The 16,123-nt window shown below is 39.9% G+C and overlaps 1 protein-coding gene across 11 annotated transcripts in view; it reads right to left on the reverse strand.

Annotated features, from left to right (window-relative positions):
- The window catches only part of ITGB6 (integrin subunit beta 6), a 133,002-nt gene that overhangs the window by 30,860 nt on the left and 86,019 nt on the right, over positions 1-16,123 (reverse strand). For all 11 annotated transcript variants that reach the window (XM_025929084.2, XM_086718743.1, XM_086718741.1 and 8 more), the window contains one exon: positions 6,523-6,612. In XM_025929084.2, the coding sequence (XP_025784869.1) occupies positions 6,523-6,612 (90 nt within the window). The remainder of the gene's footprint in view (positions 1-6,522; positions 6,613-16,123) is intronic.

Here is a 16,123-nt window from a genome sequence, read left to right on the forward strand (position 1 = left end):
AAAATTATTTACACATTCTGAAGGATTTGGCAAATTCTCCAGCCCTCAGTTGCACTGCCTGGCATATAAAAGCCTTTTTTATTTTTTTGCTTGCATCTCAGTAACAAAATATAGTAGCTTCCTTTACTTGTAAGTATCATCATTTCTTAGGTCACAGAGAGCAGCTGGTTGTTGCTTTGCACGGAATACAGAATTATAGTCATTCCTTCAACAATGAATGTTTGCTTCACTGATATCAAATTGATACCCTGCTGCTCTGTTTTGGTACATTTCTGCATACACAATAACTTTTCATTTCAGTATCAAATCATAGTGCAAACTTTTTGAAGGTATTTTAAAATGGCAATTACATTCAACACCTGTACTACCTACCAATGGTGAACTTAATGAATTCAGGTGACAACTACATGTACAGTTACAGCCGATTTCATACATTTGCAGTTGACAGCATTTGTAAGACACCATTAATCATAAAACACATCCCAATTTTAGAGATGTTAAAATGTGGGAGAAACTGTTCCTTAAAATCAATATTGGAATTTATCAAGTACCTATTGTACATTATCAGTGTGGAGTCAGCTCTGGGGGATGAGTGTAAAACGGGATTTGTGCCCTCAAGATGATTACCATTTTGCTGAAAAAAACCAGATGGAACAAGTAAAGCAGTTAATGTCCAAGTCAACTGATGTATAACTAAGGTAAAAAAAATTGCATAACACAGATGTGGGTTTGGGACAGTTCAGAAAAGAGAGTGGTCACTGAAGGCTGGAAGTATAGAAGTCCTTAATGGCTATGTTGGATGTAGATGTGTGGAGAGGATGACAGTGGTATTTCAGGTGAGGGGACCAGAAAAGAGAAAGTTCAAGGCCAAGAGTGGTGTGGAACGCAGACAAATGGGGCTCAGACGAAGCCCCAACTCCTACTGTTCTGGGAGACACCAGACAACAAATAGCCTTGAGGTTTGGAGAGATGAGTTAAGACCCATGGGAAACGTTCCCTATAGCTTTGAAGCAGGGACCCGTTCTACTGAAAATACAGCTGCAGGGAAGTTTTCTAGAAGGTGTGTGCAGGACAGACTCATGGTCTATCAGACTTACAGACATGGTAGGAAGACAGGAGTCAAGAAAGCTGGGACGTTGTTGCGTTCACCCCGGCCTGAGGCATGAGGATCAGGAACCGGGAGTGGTTGGTATATATGATGACATAGATGGAAGAAAGAAAGACTAGATAGGAAGCATATGGGTTATGGCAGAAGGGAGATAAAGGCAAGGTTTTACAGGAGGAAGAATGTCAGGGAAGGAGAAGAAAGAGCTATTTGTTATGAGGAAAGCTAGTGTTATTATGTAGACTTTATTCTTCTTTCTTTTGCAAAATAAAAAGTCTCTAGAGAACAAAACAGAACTTTTAAAAATAAAAAAAAATAAAAATAAGTTGTAAAACATTATGAATTAAGTAATACTTCAGTTCATCTAAGAAGACTTGAGTCCCTATACTCCTGGAATTTTAAAAGCATATTCAGCCTCAAATTTTCCTTAAGTATAATTTTGCCAACTGCATAGTAATATGACCCGCCTTCCTCCAAATTCTAAGTCACTGACTATAAATTCTCAGTCATTCTTCTTCTTCTTCCCTTTTTTTATATTTGCCCCATACCAACACACCTTCAGTAGAGGGACATAAGGCTGACTTTTCAGAATATGGTCTCCATCAGAGATTGAAGTGTCATTTCTCAGTCTTAAAGATTATGTCTTTTCTTTTTTTTTAAAGTTTTTTAAAATGTTTATTTATTTTTGAGAGAGGAAGAGAGACACAGAGCATGAGTGGGGGAGGGGCAGAGAGAGAGGGAGACACAGAATCCGAAGCAGACTCCAGGCTCTGAGCTGTCAGCACACAGCCTGATGCGGGGCTTGAACTCACAGACCGTGAGATCATGATCTGAGTCAAAGTTGGACAACCAACCGACTGAGCCACCCAGGCACCCCTTAAAGATTATTTCTATCATGTCTTAAGATTTCAAATTCTGCCAATTTAGCATTAAAATGTACTCTTTTAGGGGCGCCTGGGTGGCGCAGTCGGTTAAGCGTCCGACTTCAGCCAGGTCACGATCTCGCGGTCCGTGGGTTCAAGCCCCGCGTCAGGCTCTGGGCTGATGGCTCAGAGCCTGGAGCCTGTTTCCGATTCGGTGTCTCCCTCTCTCTCTGCCCCTCCCCCGTTCATGCTCTGTCTCTCTCTGTCCCACAAATAAATAAAAACGTTGAAAAAAAAAAATTAAAAAAAAAAAATAAAAAAAATAAAATGTACTCTTTTAATCTGTTTCATTTCAAATAGTTATATTATAACTTTATTCACCCAGAAAATATTTATTGAGTGTCCAATATGTGCTAGATACTGTTCTAAGTGCTTGGGAGGCAAACAGCACTAAAATAGCTGACCTTTTGTGGTTTACATTCAGAAAGGAAACAGCATAATACATAAAACTATGCAGCATGCTAGAAGGTGATAAATGCTATGAAAAAAAGTTAGGGTGGGATAATGAAGATTAAGAGAGTGTCTGCAATTCTTTAAAAAAGTAGTTACAGTAGGAAGTAAGGTGACATTTCAAGGAAGTGCAGGGTTAAATAGCATGCAGGCATATGTCAAAAGAGTGTTCCAGGAACAGGGTACAGTCGGTGCAAAGGCCCTGAGCAGGAGCATGTCTTAGGACTTGCTTGCTCTGGAAATAGAACAGCAAGGAGGCCAGAGTTGCTATACTGGAGCAGAGACAGTTGGTGTAATATGAGGTGAAGTCACAGAGGTAAAGGAGTGGAGGAGAACAGATCTGGGAGGGTCCTAGGTGGCAGTTTTAAAGAATTTGGCATTTACTCTATGTAAAATGAGAACATAATTAGGGTTATCTATAGAAGAGTGATATGACCTGACTTAATATTTTTAAAGGAAAATTCAGGTTGTGTTTTGTTTTGTTTTATTTTGTCTTCTTGAAAACAGAATGTAGGAAACCAAAGGTAGAAATGAGAAATAGCATTTAGGAGGCTTTTGCAGTCATTCATGTGAGTGAAGATGGTTGGTCTGACAAGGATGAGGGCAGTGAAGGTAGTGTCTGGATCAAATTCTAAATAATTTTGAAGATAGAGCCAGCAAGGTTTTCTGATGGATTAAAAGTGCAGGGTAAGAGAAAGAGGGGAGTCAAGGATCATTTCAAGCTTTTTAGCCCTTGCAACATGAAGGATGGAATTACCATCAATTGAGAAGGAGAAAACTGTTGGTGAAGTAGGTTTAGGAGAGTCCAGGTTACCCTCCTGAATTGCCAACTAATGTATCAGCTGACTCGTGGACGTCTCCACTTGGATGTCTCCTAGAGAAGTACAGCGTGGTTGCTGGGTGGCATTGAGGAACCACTTCAAGTACATGATCATGAATTTAAAGTGAGACCAGTTAGCATGATTGTATGTTTTCCCTTTCCTGTTCAGTTGTGCAGGGTGAATGGACAGTTGGGTTTAACTAGGACCATGATTGGCTAAGCGACCTCAGTGGAGCCGTAAGGGGTAGGGGAGCTGAGGGTATGTCTACAGAGTGATCGTGATGGTGGAATTTAAGCTTGGGGCCCAGGCAAAAGAGGACATCAAGGAGATGAGGAACTACAAAGAGAGGGTAGAGTCACTTGAAGTAAAGAGAGAGAGAGAGAGAGAGAGAGAGAGAGAGAGAGAGAGAGAAGGTAAGGTTAATTAGTTGGAGATCCTGATGGGTTGGAAGAAATACAAAGGGAACTCACCGGGGTGAGCTGAAAAGGTTGGAAGTGGTGAGCAGGGAATGGGTTACATGAAGCTGAGATTAGAGAGGGTCTATTGGCAATGACAAGCTTTAAGGTATGACAAGAGAGGGGGACTAGATCATTTTAGAAGCAGAGTTCAAGAAACAGAGGGCAGGGTACGGGAAGGAATATATGTATACTTAGACTGAAATCATCAAGAGTTAAGGCAAGACTAATGTTAGAGACAGTGGCACAGTGAGTCAGGAGCAAAAGAGGTGAGGGATATGACCTGCAAGTCTGTTCTGTAGATTTGAAATTAGGTGCAGTGGGTGACATGATCTGACCAAAATAAGGGAGATCTTAGCATTGATATAATTGGAATATCACATTGCAGAATTCACCAGGAATATTTTAATGTGAATTTCCCAAAGAAAGGATATAAATATTTATTTGTATATTTTCATCCTATCATTCATTTACTGAGCATCTATTATGAACCAGGCAAAACAAACCAAACCAAGTCATTTTCCTTCTGGAGCCTAAATGCTAGGGGCGCCTGGGTGGCTCAGTCGGTTGAGCATCCAACTTCTGCTCAGGTCATGATCTCACAGCTCATGAGTTCGAGTCCCATGTCGGGCTCTGTGCTGACAGCTCAGAGCCTGGAGCCTGCTTTGGATTCAGTGTCTCCTTCTCTCTCTGCCCCTCCCCCATTTACTCTCTCTCTCTCTCTCTCTCTCTCTCTCTTTCTCTCTCTTAAAAATAAATAGACATTAAAAAAAAATTAAATGCTAGTAGAAGAACTTACCCTTGGGAGCACTGATATTTCAGTAGCTTCTATTAGGTGGTTAAAGAAGGCAGAAAATCAGTGAATGATGGTCAGATGAATACACATCTGGTGTTTAAGGGTTTTCATGTCAATATGGCACTGTAAAATACTGAGCTGCAGTTTGTAGTCACTAGTTATAAACACAAATTGTGTAACTCTATCCCACTGGAAGTTAGAAGTGCTTTATCTTTTCTCTCAATCTATTCTCTTTCCTTTCTCTCTTTTTATAGACTAGAAAGAAATCCAGTCAATGGATTCTCGTATTTTAATGTCTTTGTTGAATACATTTTAAAATAACAGAATAGAAAAATAATTTGAACTAGTGCCAAAATCTATTACATACTTGATTCAGTGAATCATGAAGTTACACTAACAACTCTGGAGCAAGATTATATAGTGTAAGAATTATAAACACTTGTTTATATTTTTGAAACAGTAAAATGAGATTCACTTCAAATGTTTGATGCCTTGATTCAACTACCCTGTAAGTTATGTGAGCAATTTGGGACCACAAAGTGAGACAGAACCCCTGGCAGCACGGAAGGGGCTGGTCAAACAAGAGGGAGAAATGTTTTTGACGTTTATAATTTTCTCATTTGCGTAATTCCTTTGAAGATGTTAGTGGCCAACACTTTTGAGAAACTGGAGTGTGTTCTAATGCATGGAGGAGTGCTATGTGATTTTATCAGATTCTACACATTAAAACTTTAATTACTGCATAAGAGAGAGGAAGGTTTTCATAGTATTTTGTTGACAAGCTTTCCTATCTGGAAGAATTTCAAGCCTGAGCTAATGTGGTAGTTAAATTTTGATGTGAGCCAAGGAAACTGAAGTTTCTGAGGATATAAGTTAAAAAAGCAAAAAACAAAAAATACCTCATCCTGTAATTTTGATGGACACATCTGTTGAGCTGACAAAGGGTTCAATCCCACGACCCTGGGATCATGACCTGAGCCAAAATCAAGAGTCAGATGCTCAACTGATTGAGCCACCCAGGTGCCCCATCATTTCTGTCCTAATTTAAATCTTCATTTCCATCTGTGTGTGTGTGTGTGTGCGTGCACGTGTGTATGTATGTTTTTTCTATGTAAGTGGAGACAAAAAAGGGGAATGATACTTAGGAACCAAAATAAAAAAGAGTTGGTAACTGGCCATCTACCAATGATTAATTGAATTATGAAATGGGGACAAAGCAAGAGAACATAGAAACTCCATAGCTATGTATTTTATTTTAAGGGAGGAATGCTTACCTGATGTACTATTTTCCAAAGTCCAGGCAAAAAAAAATGTCAATTTTTGTATATATGCATACATATGTGTACATATGTGTACATATATACATATATATATATATAGAGAGAGAGAGAGAGAGAGAGAGAGATCTGTCTATATCTTTCTATATATATCTCCATAAAAATGAAAAATTCCTTGGTTCTCAAAAGTAGAGAATCCACAAAGTCGTGTTCCTGATACACTTTTGTCTTTTTTCTTTTCCTTGAGTAATGAGGTGGTCTCATTAAGCCTGTGGAGTTAGTTCTTCACATAGTTCAGTTACTCATTTTAAACTAATTTTTTTTTTTTCAGGTAGAGAAAGGGGAGCTTAATTATAGGACTTGTGGAGTCTTTTCAATAGAATTAAAGTTTTGCAAGTGACAGTGCTGCTATTGGTTATTATTATAAAAATAACCTTAACTTTATGATCAGGTTATGATTTCTCTACCTTTTGCCTCACTTTTCAGGAAGGATATCTGCAAATAATGTGAACAAAATTTATATTTTGGCTGCACGTTAAGGCAGAGAGATTTTCTTTGGATAAGTACTCTTTCTACTAACAAATCAGAATGCACTTAACTGCCTAAAACACATCTGAGTTTTTGAATACCAAAACTGCATGAAAAAAATTAAAAAAAAAAGGAAAGTAAAAAGAGCCAACTGTAAAATATCATACTTCGTAAGCTGAGATGATCAGCTGGAGAATGTTTCCAGAGTCCTTCTGAAGTAGCCCTACTGTAGCTCCAGGAATGAGTTTTGCATAATTCTGTAAACAAAAAAGAATAAGTCAATCTGTTCACTGTGATCAAGAAACACTACCTGTGGGTTTCAACCTGCTGGTTGAGATCACTTCTATTTAACTGGCCAGGGGAAACAGGATCCTGGTGATAAATGAGTGTTTCTCCTGAAACTGTAGTCCTGCCTGATGCTGCTTCCTGCATGCAAGTAGGAACTAGACTGCCATTGGGGATATCAAGTGTCTGTGGTTGCCTTTGTCTAGAGCTGTGATTTATGTCACAACTGGAGTCAAGTCTCAAATAATAATAGCACTTATATACCATCTTCCATTTGCAGAACATCCTTTGTCCAAAATATTACGAGCATACTGCCAGGAGTTTTCTTCTCTTTTTGTAATGTTATGGAAACTTTCTCTGCCATCAGGTGCTCTCCAAGTCATTCAGCCCAAGGGTCTTAATTGTCAGTTGTTTGGTGGAGAAAAGGAGTGAGTTATGTGGATGCTTGCTGTTAACCCCCTTTCCTAGCAGTAACGAGCACTCTTTTAGGGATGTCACCACGGTGCTGGGGTTGACTGGAACTGAGTCCCCACTCATCATGACTGACTCAGTCAGAACCTATCTCTAAACCATCTGCATTCTGCACTTACATCCCTCTCTGAGATGTCATTCCCACCTGAGGAGAACTCACAACATTAGTTTATTCACACTCTAGATATCAATCATGACCAGGGAAATGAGGCATTGCAAGGAAGGGAATTTTCCAGACTGCTGAAAATTACCCCTCCCTTAAGTTTTATGTTTTAATACTTATTTTCAAATGAAAAGTTTCCTGAAGTGTATGGTGCACATATCTGTCTTCCTAAGAAAGATTCCCAAGCACACCTGGACTTTTTTCTTGAAGAAACAGCCTTACTTATCAATATGAGTTATAGGTCTATAATCAAAGACTTCTAAAATCCACGGATAGATCACACTCATACCAAGTGGACCCCAACTGCGATGCTTTTTGCTTCTTTTATTTGTTTTTAAATAGTTTCTATCTTCTCCTTGTTAAGCTGTAAGGTATCACTCACCTACCAATTTTCTCATTTATTCATTTACTGTTGCATTCAACAATGTCTATTAAGCCGGCTTAATATGCTGTGCTACGTCAGGAAGAGACAATCACTCTTTTTGTCAGCTGTGGTCTTCTGAGTTGCTGTGTGTTGTGAAATCAGATGACTGAATTTATTAAAAGTGTATGTAGAAATAGAAAGTAAGTTTTGGCTGGAGGATTTAGGGCACCTCCTCTTCGTTCAAACATAATGCTATTCTGTCTTATTCCAAAGAAGATTTAAGTAGCTTAAAACATGTACAAAAATAAGTGAAAATTAGTAATAATTATTGATTATGATCGTGATGCTATATCAATGGATCAGATCGAGGCGAGCCAAGGGGAGGAACAAATGAAGCGGGGTGACTTTAGAACACCAACATGTTCTAGGAGGTACTTGCTAGAGGTGGGTACCTGGGTTAAGTTCAGGTTTTCTACACCTCCAGGATGGAAAAACGGATGCTGCTTTTAATTGGTGGGTTCTGTAATATTCCACTTCTTTCCATGTTCCTGATTGTGTTTAAGTTTGAAGTTGATGGAAATCTGAATTCTTAAAAGTGGCAGTTGTGATTCTGCCTTGACCCTGAGTTTTATTATCGAAGGGGTCATGGACAGTAAACCAGGGAGGAACATTACTCCTATTACCCAGTGCCCCACATCACTGCCTATTGAAGGTGGGCCCCACTCTGTTTCCCTGAGTCAGGTAGAACTTGTCAAATATGAGAAAGGCACCGGTTCATTGACTTACCTTTTCAAATAAACACATGTCAAAAGGGCTGTGAAGCATGAGACCTGTGGTTAACAGTGAATACCTAAATAGGAACTTGAATTTCACTCAAGTGGAGCTGGAATGTGTGTAAATTTGACTGGTCCCAAAAGAGAAGGCAAAGGAAAACTTTAAAGCTTGACAAAGAAAGGTTTAGATCTTTTCAAAAAAGAATTTCAAGGCTCTTAGCTTTGCATACAACTGCTAGCCTTGAAAAATGTCCTGGTTTCTCCAAGGCCAAGGTATAAAGGGTACTGTCCACAAGCACTAGTTCAAGTGGCCTCTAGATTTTGGGTTAATTCTTGGTTAACACAGCCAAATCCATCTACTTCCCAAAGCATAATTATGATCCTGCATGTGGTATGACGTTTGGCGTTTGGCTATTAGGACAAGTGGTTTAACATTAATTGCATTTGCTGATTGCTACCAGAGCGAGGGTATAAAGGAGTTGGCAGCTAGAGGCAGCACCCTGTGATAACACTGACAATTGTGTAGAGGAAAACTAGTAATTAATTTCTGGATGCTGATTCCTCCCAAAAGCATTGCAAATAATTAACTAAAAACATGGACAATTTGGCTTCCTGATCTAACACTGTAAAAAATTATACTTTAAATCTTGTAGTATTATGATTACTGTAAATATCGTGTGTCAAACGTCTTTCTTTCATTAAAGCCCTAAAGTGCTATTATAAATTGTTCTTATTAAACATGTTTAATGTTAGAAAAAGGATGATTTTGCATGCCTGGATGTGATAAATTATAGCACTGTGACTGTAAAGGATAACTCTTGGATATAAGAAATGGTGAACTCTAAAAACACGATGTTTCATGAGCTAATTAGAAATGCCAGCTTCTTGGGCTTGAATTTCTTGGGCTTCAATTCCCTGTTATCTGCCCATGGGTTATCCTAATTATGGACTTTCTCCCTCTCCCACCACCATGCCACCCAGGAGTTCCTGAGGTTGCTTTTCTCATTCATGTTTGCAAAGTTGGCTTTTCCTGATTGCCTTAGTTTTCTTAACTTCCTTCATCAAACCCTATTTATTTGCTCACTGTGCCCCCACAGTGATTTCTTATTTGTCCCACGGTCTGTTTTTGCTCCTTAGAAATCTCCGCCTTGTCAAGGATGGAGGCTAAGAAGTGGACAGGGGGTGATTTAGTGGGCAGGCAACAAAAGATACAGAGGAAAATTCTTAAATTCACACATGTGCACCTGGGCTCCTCTCGGGGAGTGTCTTCAAGGTCAGTGCTTCTCGGTGTCTGGCTGCTAGAACCAGCTGTCACATGCATACCCCTACACACCTGCCACCCCAGCTATCCATGGTCAGACTACTGGTTGGCTCTTTCTTCAAAGACACTCAGACTAAGGACCTTGGCAGATACTTGGCTGCCTTTGGTGCTAGAAGGGGCATTACTGATGTGATCTTCATTCTTGCATTGACTGAACTTCCTGCTGGGTTCACTCATCTCCAGGTTTAGGTTCTGGGACATGGTTTAGTATTAACTGTATCCTAGCTGGACATCTTGATTGGGTTTCTGCCTTGGACCCTTCTGTCCTACTACTGTGACATTCCTGCTGTGGTCTCAAATATTCTTCACCACCTGAGACTCATAAGCCACCATTTTATATAGACCACACTACTCATGCCCCTCATCAGAGGTGGGAAGCTAGACTTGCCATATATCTGCTAGCAGCATTTTAATAAAAAATCTGTAAGACCAAATTCTTCTCTCTTTAGGCTCTATGCTTGCTTAACTCTTTCTGTGAAGCCTCATTGATATGGAGGGACTTTATGCTCAGCACTGATCGTTTTCAATATTATATTATTAATCAACATCAGTATTTATGACCTTAAATGATATTTACTGAATGTTTTTTGTTTGCTAAAATACATTTAGTAAAAGTTTGGCTTATATAGATTGAGAACCTATGATGTTATAGAATGTGTCCACAAATATTTTCTCTAATATCTCACTGTATATACATAGTCATTACCTAGTATATCTTCAATTAGTAGCTTCTATTCATCCATTTTCTCTCTCAGAAAATTTAACGGCAGTATAACACACATGCACAGCATACAAGTAATAAGTATACAATTCAATGGGTATTTTAAATGTAAACAAGCAGGTGTAACCACCCCAAGATCAAGAGGTAGAGAGTAATCAGCCCCCTGAATCCTCCCTTGCACTGCTTCTCAGTCATTCCCCTCCCTTAGAAGCCTAACTACTATTCTGACTTTTATTACTATAGAAGTCAGGAGAGATATCTTCATTGCCTTAAGGGTAACAAAAATGTCTTAAGTAGGACACAAAAGCACTATCTATAAAAAGGAAAAGATTGATAAATAGGACTTAAACTTAGGAATTTCCACTGTGAAAGGATGCCTTTACGAGAGTAAAAGGGAGTCACTGAGTGGGAGAAAATACATGTAATACATGCATCTGATCTGGCACCAGAATATCCAAACAACTCCTACACATCCACAAGGAAAAGACGTTTGGAAAAAAAAATGGACGTGCAAGTGGCCGAAGAGTACGGCAAATTGTTCACCATCATTAATCATTAGAGAAACAGAAATTGAAACCAAAAAGAGATGCCAGCGTGCGTCTACTAGGAGGGCTACGATTTAAAAAACTGATGATGCGGGGCGCCTGGGTGGCTCAGTCGGTTGAGCGTCCAACTTCGGCTCAGGTCATGATCTCACAGTTTGTGGGTTCCAGCCCCGCGTCGGGCTCTGTGCTGTTGGCTCAGAGCCCGGAGCCTGTTTCAATTCTGTGTCTCCCTCTCTCTCTGCCCCTTCCCCGCTCATGATCTGTCTCTCTCTGTCTCTCAAAAATGAATAAACGTTAAAAAATTAAAAAAAAAAAAACTGATGATGCTCTCAACTACTTGCTGGGGGAGTCTACACTGGTACAACTACTTGGCAGAACTGGCAGTAGCTGCTAATGCTGAACATGAGCTCATCCAGTGACCCAGCCATTCCACTCCTGGGTGTAACCCCCAACAGAGATGAACCCGCAACGTATGACTGCTCTGAGACAAACAAATGCACAGAGAGGCATTCATTCTTACTGCCAAGAGGGTGCTTCTGGTCATCAAGATGTCACTTAAATTGGAGAAAGTACAGATAATTCTTGAAGGGTCTCAGATCATTCAGGGATTTGGCCACAAGGGGGAATCAGTTCTTACCCAGATTCTTTCAACCTGGGGACGGACCCAGGGGAGGTGTAGACTGGCAAACTCCCCAGCACTCACAGCATGGTCTGTCTCTTCTGAATCTCCCTCCATCCCCAGGCACTGGTCTCAGGACCAGGTCTTCATGAGCCGCATTCACCAATTCTGGGAGCCACACAATGGGACGGAGAGGTCCTCACATGCCCCCGACTTCCCTGTGCACCTCCTGCCTTTTGACACCTGCATCCTCAGAAACCCAAGCCTCCTAGAACATCTGCTGTGGGGACTCTGGGACAGCCTTGGGAGAGTGACAGGAATGGACGAGGAAGGGACCACCTTGCTCTCTAGCGGAAGCAAAAAGAAATGAAGAAAAAGTTGTGGTTGTAATCACTTTCAAATGGAAAGGCTACATCTTGAAAAAATGTAGCAAGTAGCAAAAGCATAGAAGCAAAAAAAAAAAAAAAAAATTTTTTTTTGTCCTGGGGGACTGTATTGTGCTGTTTATCTGGTCAAAAGAAAACAGCTCTTTGCTGATGATGCCTTGCTTTTGTTGAGCACTGTGCTTCTTCCAAGTTGGGGGGAGTGGGGGCCGGTAAGGGTTTGCTGAAATAAGTCCTTCTTCTGAAGGCAATCAGAAGGCTTTCTTCCCGTGAGGTCTTTCATTCTTGTGGGGTTTTATACTGCTGGTTCTCATGTTCATTATCGGTAAATGCAGGGCTCCCAGTATTATGCAAAAGTTTACCCCCAGGCTTGACTGTGTTACTAGGACACCCAAGATTCCAAAAAGAATATGTAATTGTTTCTGGCACAAGGTAGCCTGAATGTCTGTCTCTGGGTTGCATGATATCTGCTTTGCCTTCAGGCTTTCAATTGTCAGCATTCCACAGGCAGGCAGGCAGCAAAGGGAGTGTGCTAATTAGATCAGGTGTTTGATCTTGAAGTCTGCACCAGCAATGACTAGGTAGTCGCTTCGGAACTTTTGAGCACTACCTGTCTTTCTTCCAGTCTGCCCTGGAATGTAATTATCTTGTCAGCCAAGAAGCAGCAGCACACAGCTGAACGAGTGCTCGGCAGCAGTGACAGAGTGATAAGGGAAGACGAATGGACCCACCGTGCATGACTGTTCTGAGACAAACAAATGCACAGAGAGGCATTGGAGAATGGAGACTTCAAGAACAAAGAGGCTACACCGAGTATTTGTTGCTGAGGATACTTCACATGGTCCCTTAATAAGATTACCCTGCATTTTGAGAGGGATTGTAGACCTTTGTTGGCAAATGCAAGTCCCAAAGCTTTAGAAAGCTCTTTTAAAATGGGCAGCTGTGTTGGCTTCAGTAGCAGCTTATGTGCTTTGCAGACCAACCGGCAGGTAATAAAACATTGAAAGATGACTAGTAGGAAAACAAGGAAGGGGACCAAAAAATAGAAAGCAGGTGTAGATACAAGGGCTGCTAAAGAGGTATCAGCAGCCCTTGCTGCTAGAAGGGTGTTGGGTGGACCAGTAGCAGCAGCAGCATCTGGAAGCATCTGGAGAAATGCAAAATCTCACTTTAATTTTTTGAGGACCCTCCATTTGGTTTTCCATAGTGGCTGAAGCAATTTACGCTTCCACCAACTGTGCAGGAGGATTCTCTTTGCTCCACATCCTTGCCAACACTTGTCAGTTCTTATCTGTTTGATGATAGCCATTCTGAAAGGTGTGAGGTGATATCTCATTGTGGTTTTGATTTGCATTTTTCTGATGATTAGTGGTGTTGTATATCCTTTCCTGTGCCTATTGGTCATCTGCCTATCTTCTCTGGAAAAATGTCTATTCAAGTCCTCTGCCCAGTTTTGAAAAAGTGTTTATGTTTATTTTTTGTTTGTTTTGCTATTAAACTCTTTACATATTGTATACTCTTGTATGAATTCTTCATATATTTTGGATATTAACTATCGGATATATCTATTGGATATATCTATTACATATATCCAATGTAACTATTGGATATTAATTATTTGGATGTATCACCTCACACTTTGTAGAATGGCTATCATCAAAAAGACAAGAACTAACAAGTGTTGGTGAGGAGATATATATATATATATATATATATATATATATATATATATATATATATATACCTATATATATATATGGTGGAATATTACTTGGCCATAAAAAAGGAATCTTGCCATTTGCAGCAATATGGATGGACCTTCAGAGCATTATGCTAAATGAAATAAGTTAAGCAAAGAAAGACAAATACCATATGATTTAATCAAATCAAAATAAAACAAAACAAACAAAAATGCCAAGCTCATAGATTCAGAGAACACATTGGTAGTTGCAAGAGAAGAGAAGGGATGGTGGGGGAATGAAATGGGTAAGGGGAGTCAAAAAGTACAAACTTCCAGTTATAAAATAAATATTTCATGGGGAAGTAATGCACAGCATGACAACTATGGTTAATAATACTATATTGCATATTTTGGAAGCTGCTAACACAGTAAATCTTGAAAGTTCTCATCACAAGAAAAAAATTTTGAAATTATGTATGGTGATGGATGTTAACTAAATTTATCTTAGTGATCATTTTGCAATGTATACAAATATTGAAATATACAACTGAAACTAATGTAATGTTCTACATCAATTATATCTCAATTAAAAAAAAATTTTTTTAAAGTTTTTATTTATTTTTGAGACAGAGAGAGACAGACCATGAGCAGGTGAGGGGCAGAGAGAGAGGGAGACACAGAATCCGAGGCAGACTCCAGGCTCTGAGCTGTCAGCACAGAGCCAGATGCGAGGCTTGAACTCAGGGACTGTGAGATCATGACCTGAGCCAAAGTCAGATGCTCAACCAACTGAGCCACCCAGGCGCCCCAATTATATCTCAAATTTTTTTTAAAAAAGAAGAAATGCAAAACCTCAGACCCCATCCTAGACCTGAATCAGAGTTGGTATTTGTTTGTTTGTTTGTTCTTTGAGACAGAGAGAGAGAGAGAGAAAGAGAGCATGCATGGAGGGGAGGGGCAGAGAGACAGGGAGAGTAAGAATCCCAAGCAGGCTCCATGCTGTCAGCGTGGAGCCTGATGTAGGGCTAGACCTCAAGAACTGTGAGATCATGTCCTGAGCCGAAACCAAGAAATTGGATGCTTAACCAACTGAGCCACCCAGGCGCCCCAGAGTTGGTGTTTTAATAAGCTCCCTGAGTGATTGGAGACACCAGAGGAACTTAAAAACAAAACAAAACACTGATGCCTGGGCCTCAGCCTTAGAGATACTGAATTAATCAGATCAGGGTGTGGCCTGGGTACTGGGTTTTTTAGAAAGCTCCCTGTGCGATTTTAATGAACATCAATGTTTAAGAATGGCAGATATAGAATAGTCTGTCTATACCATTCCTGTTGTCAAGCAGATGCTTCCAGGAAGGGCTATGGTAATTTGGAAAATAAAGTTTTTATTTATTTATTTATTTAGTTAGTTAGTTAGTTGGTTAGTTGTTATGTTTTTAAACCTGTACACCCATAATTTGTAAGGGATCCTCAGTTGGTCATACACCTGTGACATCCATTCTCTACTCAAGAACAAAAGTGGTGTTTTTGAATGCCTGATGCCCATGGAATAATAACATGCTTACTTCCCTAGGCCTTCAAGACTGAAGTATCTAGTGTTAGCCTATGTTATCTACTCCATCCTCTTCTATCCTAGCTCATATCAGTCTGACTAGCCTTTCTTCCGTTTCTCGAACAAATTGAGTGCTGGGTCCTTTGCTGCCTCAGGGCCTTTGCACATGCCTTCTCCTCTTGAAAACTCCTCAACCTTTTGGTTGCTGCTTTATAGTCACCTTTTGAAAGGGGTCTTCCCTGAAGATCCTATAGAAGTAAAGTCTCACCTTCTCCTCTTTCATTTTTCTCCATTGCTACACACTACTCTTTTCCATTTTTTAGTAATATTTTCAAAATTTTAGTCCCAAATATTGCACTGGAACATACTAATACTAACAAAATTATATATTACTTATTTGGAATTCAAATTGGATACCCTGTATTTTTATGTGCTAAATCTGGCAATCTTACAGAAAAAGTATGTGAATTTCTGAATAAATAAATAAAGTGTGCCCAAACTGTTCAGGCTCAATAAAATGTTCTACTTCGAGAATTTTCTGTTTATTTATTGAAGATTCAATACCGTAAAGGCAACAAAATATTAAACTATGTTATAATTAATAGTAACCCCTTTGTAGCATGTTTTTGGCTCTTGCAGGTAATTAAGCATAATATTAAAATGCATAACCCTCCCAAACTTCTCTGTGTCCAGGGACTGTCAGTTTAACTTGTCCATTGTGCCTTGATGCCCTATGTAATCTGTAAAAGGCTATGGTGGAGAATGCTTGGTTGTGGCTACACACCTGTGTGGTGATCCGTGTCAAAGGGAGCTTCCTTTAAGCATTGCTAGAATTTGGGCCAGCTGCACAGACATGGACGGAGTGGCCAACTGTAAGCATAGGAAAGGTT

This window comes from Puma concolor, chromosome C1 (assembly GCF_028749965.1).
Source record: "Puma concolor isolate L17-30 chromosome C1, mPumCon1.1.hap2, whole genome shotgun sequence".
NCBI lineage: Eukaryota > Metazoa > Chordata > Mammalia > Carnivora > Felidae > Puma > Puma concolor.